The following is a 16,931-nucleotide window of genomic DNA, read 5'->3' on the forward strand; positions in this document are numbered from 1 at the left end:
TCAGTCTGCGGAGAAGGTATTGGCATCACGCAATCGGTCTTCTCTCCGGGCGCCTGCTGGTTCAGGGTCTGTGGGTATCATTAGATTCCTGTGCGCCACCTAGTCAGAGTCTCTCTGAGTTGGTGACAGAGATTCCCGACTCTTCGGTCCGGGAAGTTGTTCCTTCCTTCCAGTGGTCGGTGTTTACGACGAATGCCAGCTCACGGGTTGTGAACCTGGAGGTTCACAAAACTGGGGGGTCCAGTCGGCCCTGAGTCGCTGGACTTGCGTGGACCTATGACCACACCTCCTTGAATGTGTCTGGTCTCGGTAGCTACCCAGGGTCGGGCCTGGCTAGTGCCTGGTGGAAGACCGCCTGGGAATACCAGGTGCTGTCTACTGTTCATTGTCCTACTATTTTAGGCGATCAGGCTATGCTTCTCCTTGTGGTCGACCAATCTGGTTTCAGCCGGACAACGTCACGGCCGTGGCTTCAGTCTACCATCAGGTATGCCGGCAGGCGGACTACTGGAGTCGCCAGATGCTGGACCAGGGCGACTGGTCTTTGTGCTTGGGGTGTTTCGGCTCCCTTGCAGGAGGTGAGCCTCACATGGCATGGATCTCCTGGCAGCTTGTCTCCGCCGCAAGGGTGTCAGTTAGTGGCCAGGTCTAGTGATCTTGTACAGACGCGTCAGTCGCGCTGGTGGCCCTGTGTTGTCTGTATCGGTGATTTTTTGCCATTCCTCCATGGTAGTTGCTTCCTCGGCCGCTCCACAGAGTGGATGCTGAGGAGATCCCGATGATTCTAATCGCTCCAGATTAATCTCGGCGTCCTTGGTACGCTGATATCGGGCGCCTGGTAGCGGAGGCACCCTGGCGATTGCCAGGGCAGGAGGTTCCTGTCTCAAGGTCCCATACTTCCTCCTGTTGTACAGTCACTGACTTGCTTAACATGGTTATTGGAAGCCAGACTTTAGGTGACCAGGGTCTGTCTGACTCGGTCATCTCAACAGGGCACCGTAGTCTTCTTCCGGAGGATCTACCGTCGCACCTCTCTTGGTGCGAAGGGATGGAGTGACGTCCACGGGCGTACTTTCAATGTCCAGGGTCCTGCTGTTTTTAAAGCTTGGATTGGATCTAAAAATTGCTTAAAGCACCGTTTGGGGGCAGATTTCAGCCTTGGCTGTGTTCTTTTAGTGGCCTTTTTGCGGCCCGTTCCCTGGTGGGTCCCCTTTTTTTGTGTGCAAGGGGTTTGTCATATACTTTCCCCTCTTGGCCCATCTCTTCCCCCATGAGTTTTGACTCTGGTGCTCTCGGTTCTTCAGGAACCTTCCTTTTGGAAACATCAGAGAGATTTTCTCTTGACACTATCTCAGAAGGTGGCCCCTTTAGTGGCCTTTACCTCTGTTAGAGGGGTTTCTAAGTTGGCGGTCTTGTCTTGCAAGCCGCCATGCTTGATCCCCCATAAGGATTAGGTGATGGTGCGCCCGCGACCTTCCCTTCTTCCGAAGGAGGTTTCGGCCTTTCATACTTTAGGCGTGGTACGCGCTTTGCGGGTATACCAGCCTACTACGGCTCCATTTCGGAGCTTCTGACTCTCTTTTGTGTCGGTGTCTGGTCCACAAAAGGGCCTGGCGGTCTCGTCGACCACCATTTCTCGGTGGATCGGGCAGGCCGTCATACAGGCCTATGCTCCTAAGGCCGGGCCCCCCTTTCCGGTCACGGCACTTTCGACCAGGGCAATTGGTGCTTCCTGGGTTTTTTTTTTTTTTTTCCCGACATCATGCGTCGGTCTCACAGGTGTGCGAGGCGGCGATTTGCTCGTCCGTTCACGCTTTTTCCAGAATTTACATGGTTGCTGTGAGTGCATCTTATGATGTTTTTTTCAGCTGCTAGTTTTTGCCGGCGGCTGTTTAAAGTTGCACCTCCTCCGTTGAGGAGCTCTGCTTGTTTTGGGGTGAAGTTAAAATTGTTTTTACTGATATATTTCCCACCCCTCGTTTTTTGACACTGCTTGGGGACGTCCCACTTGTCAAGATTTAAGGAGCTGTGTCCGTCCATGGACGATAAGAGAAAATAGGATTTTTTGTACTCACCGTAAAATCCTTTTCTCTGAAGTCCATGGACGGACACAGCTCCCACCCCTCCTTTTTAGGTTTGTACTGCTTGTTACGAACTGAGGCTGCAAGCTGCAGTGAGGAGGGTTATGTCTGGAGGGACCGCCCCCTGGGCGGGGCTGTTCAACTCTGTTAATGTAACATGTATTTAACTATTTAACATGTTTCTGCCTAGTCCTCTCCTGTAAACAGGGAACATAACCCACTTGTCAAGATTTAAGGAGCTGTGTCCGTCCATGGACTTCAGAGAAAAGGATTTTACGGTGAGTACAAAAAATCCTATTTTTCCCTCCGTCACACTTTGGCGGATCGGAGTGGGTGGGATGTCAGCGGCATTTCACCGCTGACATCCGCGGCTCCATAGCGCAGCACGGAGTGCCCGTTCAGGTCCGCCAAAAAAAATGGCAGGCGGACCTGCCCGTGTGAAAGAGCCTTAACATAATTAATGAGCGTATCGCAATACAAGCTATCTCTCCGGCACCCCCCACCTCTGGCGACATGTGGTACTGCATACAATAGAAGTCAATGTGTAACTAATTATCTTTGTTTCCATTGACTTCTATGGGGAAACTCGCTTTGATATGCAAGTGCTTTGGATCATAAGCATTCTCCTGGAGCGGATTATGCTCGTAATCCAAGGTTCCACTGTATTTATTATATATATCTTTCTAAGGAGCCAGCAGAGCATTGCACCCAATGAACTAAGAGAGTGCTCACCAGAACACCCCCCCCCCCCCAGCAGTTCATTGAAAACTACAACCCCTCAGCAGCAAAGTATGATTGTACTTGTAGTTTATTCATTCACAAGATATTGTAAATGAATGAATGACACAGCCGAGTGGGCTTTGTTTTTAAATTGTGACAGCGGGTGGGGGGAGAAGATCCCCAGGGAGGGTGAGGATCGGGGGGAGGAGGAGGAGAAGAGCAGATGCTGGAACATGTTAAATGTTCCACCCTAAAAACGGATGGAACATGTGAAGCCTCGTACACACGACCGAGGAACTCGACAGGCGAAACACATCGTTTTGCTCGTCGAGTTCCTTGTTAGGCTGTCGAGAAACTCGACAAGCCAATTTTATCCATTCCCGTCAAGAAAATAGAGAACTTGGTCTCTTTTTGGCTCGTCGAGTTTCTCGACAGTTTCCTCGATGAAAATGTACACACGACCGGTTTCCTCGGCAAAAAAAATCTCCCAGCAAGTTTCTTGTGTACGAGGCCTAACATGCACTAAAGGTGAACTTATCCTTTCATTTTCTAGTAAAGAAAGCCGTTTGCATATCTGTTCTTGTTGTTTTTGAAAGCATTGTATGGAAGAAGGAGCCATTTAGCATTAAAGCGGTTCTCCACCCTAAAGTGAAGTCCCGCTGATCGGAACCCTCCCCCCCTCCGGTGTCACATTTGACACCTTTCAGGGGGGAGGGGGGTGCAAATACCTGTCTAAAGACAGGTATTTGCACCCACTTCCGGCCCGGCATTCACGGGCAAAAGACGGGCATTCCGTCACATCCCGTCACCCCCCCCCCCCGTTGTGTGCTGGGAACACTCGGCTCTCAGCACACAGCGGGAGCCAATCGTCCTCTGCTGCGATCGGCGCTGGACTCCAGGACAGGTAAGTGTCCTAATATTAAAAATCAGCAGCTGCAGTATTTGTAGCTGCTGGCTTTTAATATTTTTTTCCCATGGCACATCCGCTTTAACCCTCACCCAGCCCCGCCTCCGTCTCTTTAGGAGAATCTAAATGCTGGGAGGCAGTGGCTGTCACATCGGTCACATGATCCTAAGCTCCCGATTGGATAGGGAGTGTACCATGAGATCTTAGCTGCTGTGTTTGGAGCACGCAGTGAGCACGGTCTCAGCATGGAAAACTGTTCCTTATGGACACATACTGTATATTCAGCGGTTTGGCATTAAAGTCCGTCTGCCCAGCATCCGCATGTATCAAAGAAAGTGGCTGCCCACTAATGTAACAGAAGTTTGTTTATTGAATGCTCCTTTATATTTACTGCAAAGCAAATCCTACTGTTACATATTCATTGCATCACACTCAGTAATACGTGACGATATTTGGGTCAGTTACAGCTTTTGTTTTTTTCCACAACAGCGCTAATCATAAATCTTCAAAAGAAAAGATGGAAGAGATGAAGAATCCCATCTCCAGCACTTTTAAAACCCAAGACATTGCTGCCCTGGCTGAAAAACTGGAGAATCTTGCCCAGAACACCCCTCTGCGATTCAGTGATGAAGCAATGAGACCAGCGACTAAAAGCTTTTCTCAATATGTCAATTACAGCCAGCCCTCATTCTTTTCAAGGCATAATCCCCATCCTCATCGGGTCACACATATTCAAGGTAATGCTGATGTCTAAAAAATGTATTATATATATATACACACACATACACACTTATTTAAAAAGTTTCAGCTTGGACCATTGTAAGAATAGTTGACAACATTGTCCAAAAATTTATAGGGACACTTTTTTGTCTGTAGGTGGAGTCTTATTATAATTAGGGGGTGTGGGATTCATGTGTAGGCGTGGCATAGCAGGGGGAGGAAAAATGTGGCACGCTGAACAAATGTGCGTGGTTTAAACTAAATATTGGGTGTGGCTTAAAGGGGGTGTGGTTAGAGTCTGAGATGAAAGAGGGATGGAGGAAAAAGTAAGAGAGGGATGGAGGGAGGAAGAGAGGTAGAGAGAAAGAAAGATGCAGCTTGTTACCTGTCATCAGAGATGCAGCGCTCGCTTGTCACCAGAGATGCAGCTTGCTACTTGTCACCAGAGATGCAGCTTGCTACTTGTCACCAGAGATGCAGCTTGTTACTTGTCACCAGAGATTCAGCACTCACTTGTCAGCAGATGTAGCTTGCTACTTGTCACCAGAGATTCAGCGCTCACTTGTAACCAGATGCAGCTTGCTATTTGTCACCAGAGATGCAGCTTGCTACTTGTCACCAGCGATGCAGTGCTCACTTGTCACCAGATGCAACTTGTTACTTGTCTCTAGAGATGCAGCGCTCACTTGTTACCAGCGATGAAGCACTCACTTGTCTTTAGAGATGCAGCCCTCACTTGTCATTAGAGATGCAGTCTTCACTTGTCACCAGGGATGCAGCGCTCACTTGTCACCAGAGATGCAGCGCTCACTTGTCACCAGAGATGCAGCTTGCTACTTGTCATCAGATGCAGCTTTCTACTTGTCACCAGAGATGCAGCGCTCACTTGTCACCAGAGATGCAGCTTGCTACTTGTCATCAGATGCAGCTTTCTACTTGTCACCAGAGATGCAGCGCTCACTTGTCACCAGAGATGCAGCTTGCTACTTGTCACCAGATGTAGCTTGCTACTTGTCACCAGAGATGCAGTGCTCACTTGTCACCAGCGATGCAGCTTGCTACTTATCACCAGATGCAGCTTGCTACTTGTCACAAGAGATGCAGTGCTCACTTGTCACCAGAGATGCAGCTTGCTACTTGTCACCAGATGCAGCTTGCTACTTGTCACCAGAGATGCAGTGCTCACTTGTCACCAGTGATGCAGCTCTCACTTGTCACCAGAGATGCAGCGCTCACTTGTCACCAGAGATGCAGCTTGCTACTTGTCACCAGATGCAGCTTGCTACTTGTCACCAGAGATGCAGTGCTCACTTGTCACCAAGATGCAGCTTGTTACTTTGCCACCAGAGATGCAGCTTGCCACCGAATTCTGAGCCCACCATGCTGCTGTATCGCCAGAGTCATCGCTAGAGGTCCGGGGTCGGCACTGGTGATATTGGTGAAAAATAAAAAAACTGTATTTACGCTGGCACGTAGTTGGATGATTGAAGTCAGCACAGCTTCACCTAATTCACCAAGCTCTGGTGCAATTTCTCTTGCGGAGTGCAACTGCACTTACAAAGTGAACAGTCTATTTGCCTTTAGTAAATCAAACTCGGTGCATTTTCTCAATGAATGCAAAACATTCTCTGGATGAGATGGAGATTGTGACATCACTGCCCTGCCTCTCCACCTTATCTAATCAGAGAATGCTTTACATTCATTGACAAAATGCAAAGTGTTCCCTGAATGGCGCCTGTGCCATGTGAGCAGCCTCCTGTATTTACAATGCAATAGGGCAGCCACTCAGAACAAGAACCAGAGGATAGTGGAGATCATTGTAGTTGCAATGCTTACTAAAGTGATTTCCAGCTTCTAGGGGAATCTCACAGGTATGGTATATGCTTAGTTACATTGGTCCAAGCTGGACCAATGTTACTACTGTGTTTCCCCCAAAATAAGCCTGTGTCTTATATCAATTTGGGCAACCAAAAACACACTAGGGCTTATTTTCGGGGTAGGTCTTATCATGCCATGTGCTGTCCTCTCTCCCCCCTGCCTGTCAGAAATCCCCTGTGGAACTGTGTAAAAAAGCTTGTCAATTCCTAAAATCCACAGCACCACATATTGCAAAATGTGTATTTCTGCAATTCAATTGTGCCACATACCTTCTTCAAGTGCTGGGCGCATCTGTAACACCCTGGAGCTCTCTTTCCCTCTTTGTGCACTACAGAGGGAGGGGGGCCCAAGATCCCCCGCTAACAGCTTGCAGAAGAGCAGAGCAGTGTGACATCAGCTGAGCGCCGATCGGCGCTTCCATGGCCCACCAGAGGTCTCTTCCCAGCTCTAAGGAATGCAGAGGGAGGGGGGCCCCCTGACGGTTTGCATTAGAGCAGACGAGCAGAGCAGCGTGACATCAGCTGAGCGCCGCTCACACAGCGCTTTAATGGCCTGCCGGAGGTCTCTTCCCAGCTCTAAGGAATGCAGAGGGAGGGGGGCCCGAGTTCCCACCTGACAGCTGAGAGGAGAGCAGCGTGAGATCAGCTGAGAGGAGCGGGAGGTCAGCGCTATACTGAAGGTATTTGGCACAACTAGATCACATAAACACACACACACACACACACACACACACAGTCTACACTATATAACACTGTAATAGAGTGGACTCTAGTATTTTACCAGCACTTTAAACTAGGTCTTATTTTAGGGGTAGGGCTTATATTGCAGCCCTTTCTGAAAGTCGGGGTAGGTCTTATTTTCAGGGAAACACGGTATGGAAATATTGCCTTGTCTGTAATTTTTCTTTAGGCTCCATTGACATCTTTGTGTACGTGTTGGCACATGCATTTCAGGGGTAATGCAGCTCATTGATTTCAATGGGCTGCCCCACCTGCGGGAAACAGAGAGAAAGACATCACCGCCCCTTTTTGAAATCGCACTGTATTGCATTGCTTGGTGCTGTGGCATTATGTGATTTGGTGTGGGCAAAATCACGCCACAGCTGATGATGCATTGGGGTGCTATTAAGAACTAATGGCATCCCTGCACGTCTGCTAAAATGCAGCAAGTGTCTTTGCGGGTTGGGAACATGCACTTTCCCCACCCACCCACAGAGCTGAAGTAATGGTTTGGCTGGTGGTTTTCTTAAATCACTAAAATTTTCAAGTTGCTGTTTCTTTCCTGTTACATTTCAGACCTTTCTATTGTCATTTACTTCCCTCTAGTGGTACAAAAAGAATACTTACCTGACACAGGATGAATTGATAGATAATGAGTTTGTTTTGTAGGTTCACTCATTTAGTTACATCATTTATTTTTGCTGCAGGGCTTAATGGGATCCCTATATGTATTGTGAATGATGACTGGTCTGTCACCTCCCCTCTGTATCCTCATCCTATGATGAAGAACCAGCTCCCTACTAACCTGCTGGGGGTTCCCAGTCTGCCTATAGGAGATCCACGCAGTAACAAAGTTCCATATCTGGCTTCAGGTGAGTGTAACATGAAATATGTCCGTACAATGTATATAAAAGAAAAAATGGCATTTCATGTCAATGGAACCATGGCAATACATGTTTGTTATTAACCACTTAAGACCCGGACCAAAATGCAGCTAAAAGGACCTTGCCCCTTTTTGCGATTTGGCACTGCGTTGCTTTAACTAACAATTGCGCGGTCGTGCGACGTGGCTCCCAAACAAAACTGGCGTCCTTTTTTTCCCACAAATAGAGCTTTCTTTTGGTGGTATTTGATCACCTCTGCGTTTTTTTTTTTTGTGCTATAAACAAAAATAGAGCGACAATTTTGAAAAAAATACAATATTTTTTACTTTTTGCTATAAAAATATCCCCAAAAATATATATAAAAAAAATGTTTTACTCAGTTTAGGCCGAAACGTATTCTTCTACCTAGTTTTGGTAAAAAAAAATCGCAATAAGCATTTATCGGTTGGTTTGCGCAAAATGTATAGCGTTTACAAAATAGGGGATAGTTTTATTGCATTTTTATATATTTTTTTTTTTTACTACTAATGGCGGCGATCAGTGTTTTTTTTTCATGACTGCGACATTATGGCGGACACTTCGGACAATTTTGACACATTTTTGGGACCATTGTCATTTTCACAGCAAAAAAATGCATTTAAAATGCATTGTTTATTGTGAAAATGACAGTTGCCGTTTGAGAGTTAACAACAAGGGGGCGCCCACTTCCACTTACGACGACTTACGACTTGGAAACCCAGCGCAGATTTGGCAGCACTGGCTTTGTGAATCCAGTGCTTGCCTCTCTGCGCTGCGTCGGCGTAGCGTAAAGAAGATACGCTACGGCGGCATAAATATGCGCCGATGTATGTGAATCCGGGCCATTGTCTCCAATTCATTAATTGAGCTGCCTAAAAACCCCATTGGGGGAAATTCCCATATTTCATATATTCTTTTAACCCCAATAATCCCAACAATTTGATAATCCAGACTATTTTCTGGGGACCTGAAATTATTCAAACAAAGAGTTAGGACGAACATATAATAAGAAACTATCCAATTTCCATCTACTATTTTCTTGATCAAACTTTCACTGAGACCTAGTCTGGCTGCTTCAGTGGCTGACCCTATTCTAAAGAAATGCAACATCAGACTTCCATTGTCCAAACCTAAAATATGTTTGCACTTATTGAAAACCTGTAAAAATTTAAATTTGCTTAAAGGAGAGCTGTCAAAATGTACAAAAAACTGCCCTTTAGCCGCTGGCCTATGCCTAATGTAATCTTTTAATGATGCCACTGGACAAAGCAGTGAATTACTACAAACATTTAACACTACCCAGAATCCTTTAATTCGTTTTTGACTGTCTAATATGGATTTTAACTGTAGCCTCACCTACCAACTCTTCCTCCCATTACAGTCCCCCTTTTTTATGCTTAGCTGGAGGGACTAGCTCTGAGATTCTTAGAGCAGCAAAGAGAAGGAGGATTGTTCAATTTAAGATAGAAAGAGACTCCCGAAAAAACTTTATTCACATATGACCAGGAGAAGTTTTTACTGAAAAGTTTGTTCAAGAATAACAGAGCTAAACCTTTGGAAACCGAGGTATCAGCAACACCATGCTCTTGCAAAAAGGAGGTCCATAACTGTTGTAATATTAATATATATGTTTAGGTATTTAAAATATTGTGTTATATGTATGGCATGGTATACTACAGGCATTCAAGGTTACACATCAATGGGTGTTTTCTGACCAAATGGGTTAGTGGTCAAACACTGATCAAAGGAACAGCTGAGGACCCTTTGATGTGTTAATCTTATCTAAGACTACCTAGGTGTGTGAGATGGCCTGGTACTTCCTTACATACATAAGGAAGTATTTATTGATGGTAATTAGACTTGGGGAAGTTTTCATTCAGTTGGTTGACCTGAAGGAACCACTCCCTCCAGTGTGAGACCAGTATTTGAGAAAGTCAAGCTGACATTCAGTCTGGTCTTGTGACTGAGAAATATGGCACATGTCTAGGAAGAGATTTGAATTATATACTCTGTTGGATTTGTATCATCTGTGGAATTTGGACTCTGTTCGTTATTGGAAGTTAATTAAAATTGCGTTCTCTGGAGAGCCTGGTGTGTTGCTGCGAAACAACATAATTTATAGTCATCATATAATATCTAAGATATCAATTATTTAAGAGGACTGGACACTACACCTTGAGATCACCAAATGCACAACAATTAGATCACTACAATAACCACCAAGCTGATTGGTATCCCGCCACGGTGGAGGGGGCAATAGAGTGCTACACATTGATTAAAACCTTCTTCAAATTAGTTTCCATAAGAACTTCAGGCAAGTCAAACCCAACAGGCCCGCGTTTGGCAACAGGGAAGTGAAACGTTCCACCTGAAAACGAGATAAAGCGTCCACCAAGTCATTTGTTCTGCTGGGTATAAATGTTGCTTTAATCCAAATGTTCAGACTCAAACATTTAAAAATTAAATGCCACAGCAGAACAATGACTGGCGGAGACTTTGAGGATAAGCAATTTAATGCATACATAACACCTTTATTGTCTGTACTAAAGAGGATTCGCCTGTTTTGAAAACAAGCGCCCCAAAGTTCAATTGCCACCAAAATAGGGAATATTTCTATCAAAACACTGTCCTTTAAAGCTGTTTTTTGTAGTTTTGCTAATATGTGCTCTAAACTGGACAAGCAATAATAAGGCAGGTTTTTTCAGAAGCCCTCCAGGACTTTTGGACCACAATTTTTCAACCCATACTCTCATTGCATTTTCATCCATCAATCCTTTCTAATGAACATGCACAACAACTCCTCGTGGAATCACTTCTTTCGGAGATGTTTTCCTTTTGAAAATTAACATGGGCGGCAATTTGGTGCCGTCTGCACAGCAGGACAACACAACCGTATAATGTGTTTTCTCATGTCCCGAGGTTTTCATGGTTATGGTTTTGGCACCTTTCAGATCAACAGTCCTATTAGATAGCACATCAAAGGTTAGCGGGACTTCATCCATATTTCCAATTCTGGACAGTTTTAAACCCATTTTTCTTCCTAGTATCAATTTCAAATTTATGAAAAGACAGAATCTTAGATTCATATTCTTATGGCATTTTTTGCGCAATTCTTGGTGCGCATAACAAGGTCACATTGCCTCATAAATCTGTAGCACCACAATGGAGATCCAGTACAATTCTGATTGCCTTTTGCTCCAGAAATGCGTTTGGCTTCATATATTATAATTTTTGTAGAGACTGAGAAGCCATTATTCCAGTGACGTGTGATCCATTCTTTCATGTCCACGTCTAACTGTGGCCACTTTGCACAAAAAGTGTGCTTACTTTTATTTGCTTTTTGCAGCTGATCTTCCTGTTTTCTCCACTCTCTTATCATTTTTTCAGTTGGATTCTGCTTTATCATCCTTTCTGCTTTAACACCTGGTCCCTGGCCCTGCTGTGGGTGGCTGGGCTAGCACATTGTTCCTGCAGTGGGTGTCTGAGCTGGCACCTGTTTCCTGCAGTGGGTGGCTGATCTGGCACCTGGTCCCTGCAGTGGATGGCTGGACTGGCACCTGGTCCTGGCAGTGGGTGTCTGGGCTGGCAGCCTGGCACCAGATCTTGACAGTGGGTGGCTGGGCTGGCACCTGGTCCTGGCAGTGGGTGACTGGGCTGGCACTCGGTCCCAGCAGTGGGTGACTGGGCTGGCACCTGGTCCCTGCAGTGGGTGGCTAATCACCTAGTCACTGTTAACCACTTGCCGACCTCCTCATGTAGATATACGTCAGCAGAATGGCACGGACAGGCACATCAACGTACCTGTACGTGCTCTGCTTGACGTGGGTGGGGGGTCCGATCGGGACCCCCCCCGCTACATGCGGCGGTCGGTAAGCCTCGGGGAGCGATCCGGGACGACGGCGCGGCTATTCGTTTATAGCCGCTCCGTCGCGATCGCTCCCCGGAGCTGAAGAACGGGGAGAGCCGTGTGTAAACACGGCTTCCCCGTGCTTCACTATGGCGGCGCATCGATTGAGTGATCCCTTTTATAGGGAAGACTCGATCGATGATGTCAGTCCTACAGCCACACCCCCCTACAGTAGTAAACACACACTAAGTGAACACTAAATGTTACAGCGCCCCCTGTGTTTAACTCCCAAACTGCAACTGTCCTTTTCACAATAAAGAATGCAATTTAAATGCATTTTTTGCTGTGAAAATGACAATGGTCCCAAAAATGTGTCAAAATTGTCCGAAGTGTCCGCCATAATGTCGCAGTCATGAAAAAAATCGCTGATCGCCGCCATTAGTAGTAAAAAAAAGAAAGAAAATAAAAATGCAATAAAACTATCCCCTATTTTGTAAACGCTATAAATTTTGCGCAAACCAACCGATAAACGATTATTGCGATTTTTTTTACCAAAAATAGGTAGAAGAATACGTATCGGCCTAAACTGAGGGAAAAAAAAAATGTATATATATTTTTGGGGGGATATTTATTATAGCAAAAAGTAAAAAATATTGCATTTTTTTCAAAATTGTCGCTCTATTTTTGTTTATAGCGCAAAAAATAAAAACCGCAGAGGTCATCAAATACCACCAAAAGAAAGCTCTATTTGTGGGGAAAAAAGGACGCCAATTTTGTTTGGGAGCCACGTCGCACAACCGCGCAATTGTCTGTTAAAGCGATGCAGTCCCGAACTGTAAAAACCCCTTGGGTCTTTAGGCAGCATATTGGTCCGGGGCTTAAGTGGTTAATTACAGTATTCATAGTGCTTAGTACAGTAATTGTTATGTTACTTGAGTTTAGTAATGTTGTCTTCATAGACTATGCAGGGCAGGCACTGATTACCAAGGAGAGTAACTGGAAGGAACTGATGCGGCGACCAATGCGGGTACACTATAGAAGCATGTGAGCGAACCCAGTGCGCAGACCCAGTGCGCAGTGATTCACCTAATGTCACCACGTGGGTGTCTCCCCACGCACTGGGCCTGCCCACCTGCTGCAAAGCATCCTGGGCTTCTTCTTCCCAGCCTGAACAGGATGGTCTCTGCTGCTGCAGACCAGTCTGACCCCCCTGTGAATTCCAGGAGATGGCACTGGCTGATTCCCTTTTGCAGCCATGACCTTTGGACCACAGCCGACCCGGTGTAACATGCCGACGGGTGGGGTAGTAGTTGGGCAACGACTTGGTAAGTATTGGTAAGTGTGTCTTACGGAGCGAAAAAAATACTGTAAATGCCATTTTAGTCCTAAGACTAAAACTAAATCGAAATTTGCTGCCAAAATTAACATTTGCAACCCAGTCAGTGTTGATGGGGGAATCCCTCCTGCTGTGCTATTTATTGAGTTTTTCCGGCAGGGGAGGGGTCAGAGGGAGACATCCCCGCAAGGAGAACATAATATATAATATATAATAGCTGCTAACAATAATCGCATATAAAATCTGACAGGCTGGTTGTGCCCAAGTTGTTCTGATTGATGAACTTGGGTACAATCAGCATGCCCATACATGGCTTACGAGATTCGAACCATCAATGGCTGGCTTAAGTCACTAGGACAGATCATTAAACTTAAAATATACCCTTGAGGTGGCGCCAACCTTAGTGTGTATGCAAAATCAAACAAGCTATCATATATTGTGAATATAAGCAGCTGCCCCTTTAAGTGATTGACACTATTAGTAAATAAATATACAAGCGCAAGGTTCGGTGCTACTAAAATAAACAAAAATATACTTTTTTTGTAAATTTATTAAGAATACATTTTGTTTTGGGTTATGACAAAAATTTGAATATGAATTTATAAGTGTTAATGATTTGTTTTGTATATTTTACTTGCGCTGAACTTTGCATTTGTATATTTTTTTACAAGGACAGATCAACTTTTGTGACTTATTAATCTGTGTGTACATTTCAACTTTAGTTGTAAACAATGCAATTTTTTCAAGAGCCTGTAAATAGAGACTGTAAGGCAAAACATAAAATAGGAGCAAAGAGCTCCACCTGGTGGCTAAAATAAATATATTAGTACACAATATTCAGCATTTACCTAAACTGTTACTAAACCCAGTAATATGAAAATAGTTCATCTGCCCACCCCCCCACAGTGCCCACAGCTTATAAATCATATTTTTTACATTAAAAAATTACCGCTATATACCTTTTTGGATGAACTGTATACCACTGTCAATGATAAGCTGCAGAGTTTCAGTGCTGAGAGTTTAGGTAGGAGGAGATTTCCACTACAGCCTATATACATGCCCACATGTGTGATGTCAATATCATGTGACCTGGCTAGCTTAAGGAAATGTTCTCTCCAGCATAAAAGACACAACTGAGCATGTGCAGGTTGGCTATTGCCTGTGTGTTAGCTGGTTTTCCCCAGATAGACAATACAAGAAGGGAAGGATCTGTGCATACAGGATAAAATGGCCTATTTACACAATGCAGAGAATTAACCCCTTAAGTTTCCCAGCGAGTATAACAAACATACTATTCTGCATATACAGACAGATTTTACTGTTGTGGGTTTAGTAACACTTTATCTGTATATATTTTAGACCTGCCCATAATAAAATAAAATTAATTTAAACAGCTATATGATATAATCTTTTTAGATGAAGACAGGTTTTCCCACATTATTTCTAAAATCCTATTTTCAGTAACAATAAACAGTAATTAAATTGATAACATCGGGCCAGATCCACGTAGCGCGGCGCTTTTTTACGTCCGGCGTAGCGTATCTCAGATACACTACGCCGTCGTAACTTACAGCGTATTTCCCGTACCCACAAAGAATTTTCGCCGTAAGTTACGGCGGCGTAGTGTAAATGTGTCGGCATAAGGGCGCGCAATTCAAATCACTAAGTTGTGGGCGTGTTTTATGTTAATACGTCTTGACCTCTCGTAAATGACGTTTTTTTTACGGCGCATGCGCCGTCCGTGGGGGTATCCCAGTGCGCATGCTCCAAATTAACCCGCAACAAGCCAATGCTTTTGACGTGAATGTAATTCTACGCAAAGCCATATTCGCAAACGTTTTACGCAGACGACGTAAACGATGGAAAATTCTACGCTGGCCCGACGTCCATACTTAACATTGCGTACGCCTCATAGACCCAGGGGTAACGTTACGCCGAAAAAAGCCTATATGGAAACAACGTAAAAAAATGCGCCGGCCGGACGTACGTTTGTGGATTGGCGTATCTAGCTAATTTGCATACTCAACGCGGAAATCAACGTAAGCGCCACCTAGCGGCCAGCGTAAATATGCACCTTAGATCCGACGGCGTACTAAGACGTATGCCAGTCGGTTCTAGCCCAGCTTCAGGTGTATCTTGTTTTGTGGATACAAAACAAAGATACGCCGGAGCAACCTAGAAGTTACGCGGCGTATCAATAGATATGCCAGCGTAACTGCTTTGTGGATCTGGCCCATAGTGTTCAAATGGTTCAGAGTTTATTTTTGTTCTTGTATTCTCTTATGTACAGCATTTTAAACAGTGCAAGTGTTTGTATGGTTTGCATTCTTGTTGCAGGTGGCATATCTGAAGCGTGGCGAGATGAGTTACGAGAGCTGGCTACAAAAGTTGCTGTTGCGGACAAAAAGCCAGAGAAGAAAGAGGTATACATTTATTTATTTAATGGGAATTACATTTATTTTAATAGCAAAAAAATAAATTATGCAAAGACTACTTTTATTTTACATAACTGCTGATATACTGAAGGGTGGAATATAATCGCAAATGCTTTTATGAGGTCACCTCTTTGAAATACAGAACACTTGCTCACTACATTAAAGAGGAACTGCTTACATAATCTGTAATAAAAACATCTTTGCCATTCTGAAGCTTCCCTCCAACCACTTTGCATATTATTTTATATATACTGTGATTCTGTACTTGCCAAATATGCTGCAAAAATCTTCCTCCACTTAGTCTGGCTGCAACCATTTTAACTGTGGGCAGCTAAAGCTGCTGCCTGTTCACTTCCTGGATTTACACAGAGGTACACCTTCAGCCCTTCAGCTCTCATTGGCAGGGCTATCTTAATAGCATCATAGGCCCCTGGGCAAAGTAATGCTATGGGGCCTCTACAAGGTTGCCTTAAATTACGCACCTACTCCCAAGAATGGAAGTACAATATTTGTACTTTACAGCGTGTCACTTGCCACCGTCCCCTGTCACCAAATTCAGCATGTCACTTGCCACCGTCACCTGCCACCAAATTCAGCGTGTCACTTGCCATTGTCATCTGCCACCAGATTCAGTGTGTCACTTGCCATCGTCACCTGTCACCAGATTGTCACTTACCATCCATGCCATCACCAGATTCTGCGTGTCACTTGCCACCCATCCCGTCACCAGATTTAGTGTGTCACTTGCCACCTGTCCCCTGCCACCAGATTCAGCGTGTCACTTACCACCTATATCCTGGCTCTCTCTCCCTCCCCTTTAGCTGGGCATGCTGGGGGCTGCAGTTTTCCTCTTAGGATTGCTGGGGCTTGCCAGTCCTTGGGACTACATGTCCCATGATCCTCCTTTGTTCTCCTTTTTTTGGCAAATGGGAAGGAGAGGGGGAGAAGGAAGGGGTGCGTGAAGGGGGGGAATAAGGAGGGGGAGAAGGGGGGAATAAGGAGGGGGGGGGGGGAGAAGGAAGGGGGCAGGAAGAAGGAAAGGGGGAGAGAGAGAAGGAATGTGGGGTAGAAGGAAGAGGGGAGAGAAGGAAGGGGAGAGAAGGAAGGGGAGAGAGAAGGAAGGGGTGGGTAAAGGGGGGGATAAGGAAGGGGAGAGAAGGAGGGGGAAGAGGGAAGGAAGGGAGAGAAGGAAAGGGGAGAGAAGGAAGAGAATAGAAGGAAGAGGAGAGAAGGAAGGGGGAGAGAAGGAAAGGGAGAGAAGAAAGGCGGGAGAGAAAGAGGGGGGAGAAGGAAGGGGGAGAGAAAAAGGGGGGAGAAGGAAGGGGAGAGAGGAGTGGGAAGAGAAGGAATGGGGGGAGAGGAGTGAGAAGGAAGGGGGGGAGAGGA

General features: G+C 45.3%; 1 protein-coding gene across 4 annotated transcripts in view; it reads left to right on the forward strand.

The window, feature by feature from the left end:
* TBATA (thymus, brain and testes associated) overlaps nucleotides 1-16,931 on the forward strand; it is a 54,491-nt gene that overhangs the window by 25,153 nt on the left and 12,407 nt on the right. For all 4 annotated transcript variants that reach the window (XM_040320502.1, XM_040320501.1, XM_040320504.1 and 1 more), the window contains 3 exons: nucleotides 4,198-4,445; nucleotides 7,733-7,897; nucleotides 15,448-15,533. In XM_040320502.1, coding sequence (XP_040176436.1) covers nucleotides 4,198-4,445; nucleotides 7,733-7,897; nucleotides 15,448-15,533 — 499 coding nt within the window. The remainder of the gene's footprint in view (nucleotides 1-4,197; nucleotides 4,446-7,732; nucleotides 7,898-15,447; nucleotides 15,534-16,931) is intronic.

The sequence above is a fragment of the Rana temporaria genome, chromosome 8 (assembly GCF_905171775.1).
Source record: "Rana temporaria chromosome 8, aRanTem1.1, whole genome shotgun sequence".
In the NCBI taxonomy this organism is placed as follows: domain Eukaryota; kingdom Metazoa; phylum Chordata; class Amphibia; order Anura; family Ranidae; genus Rana; species Rana temporaria.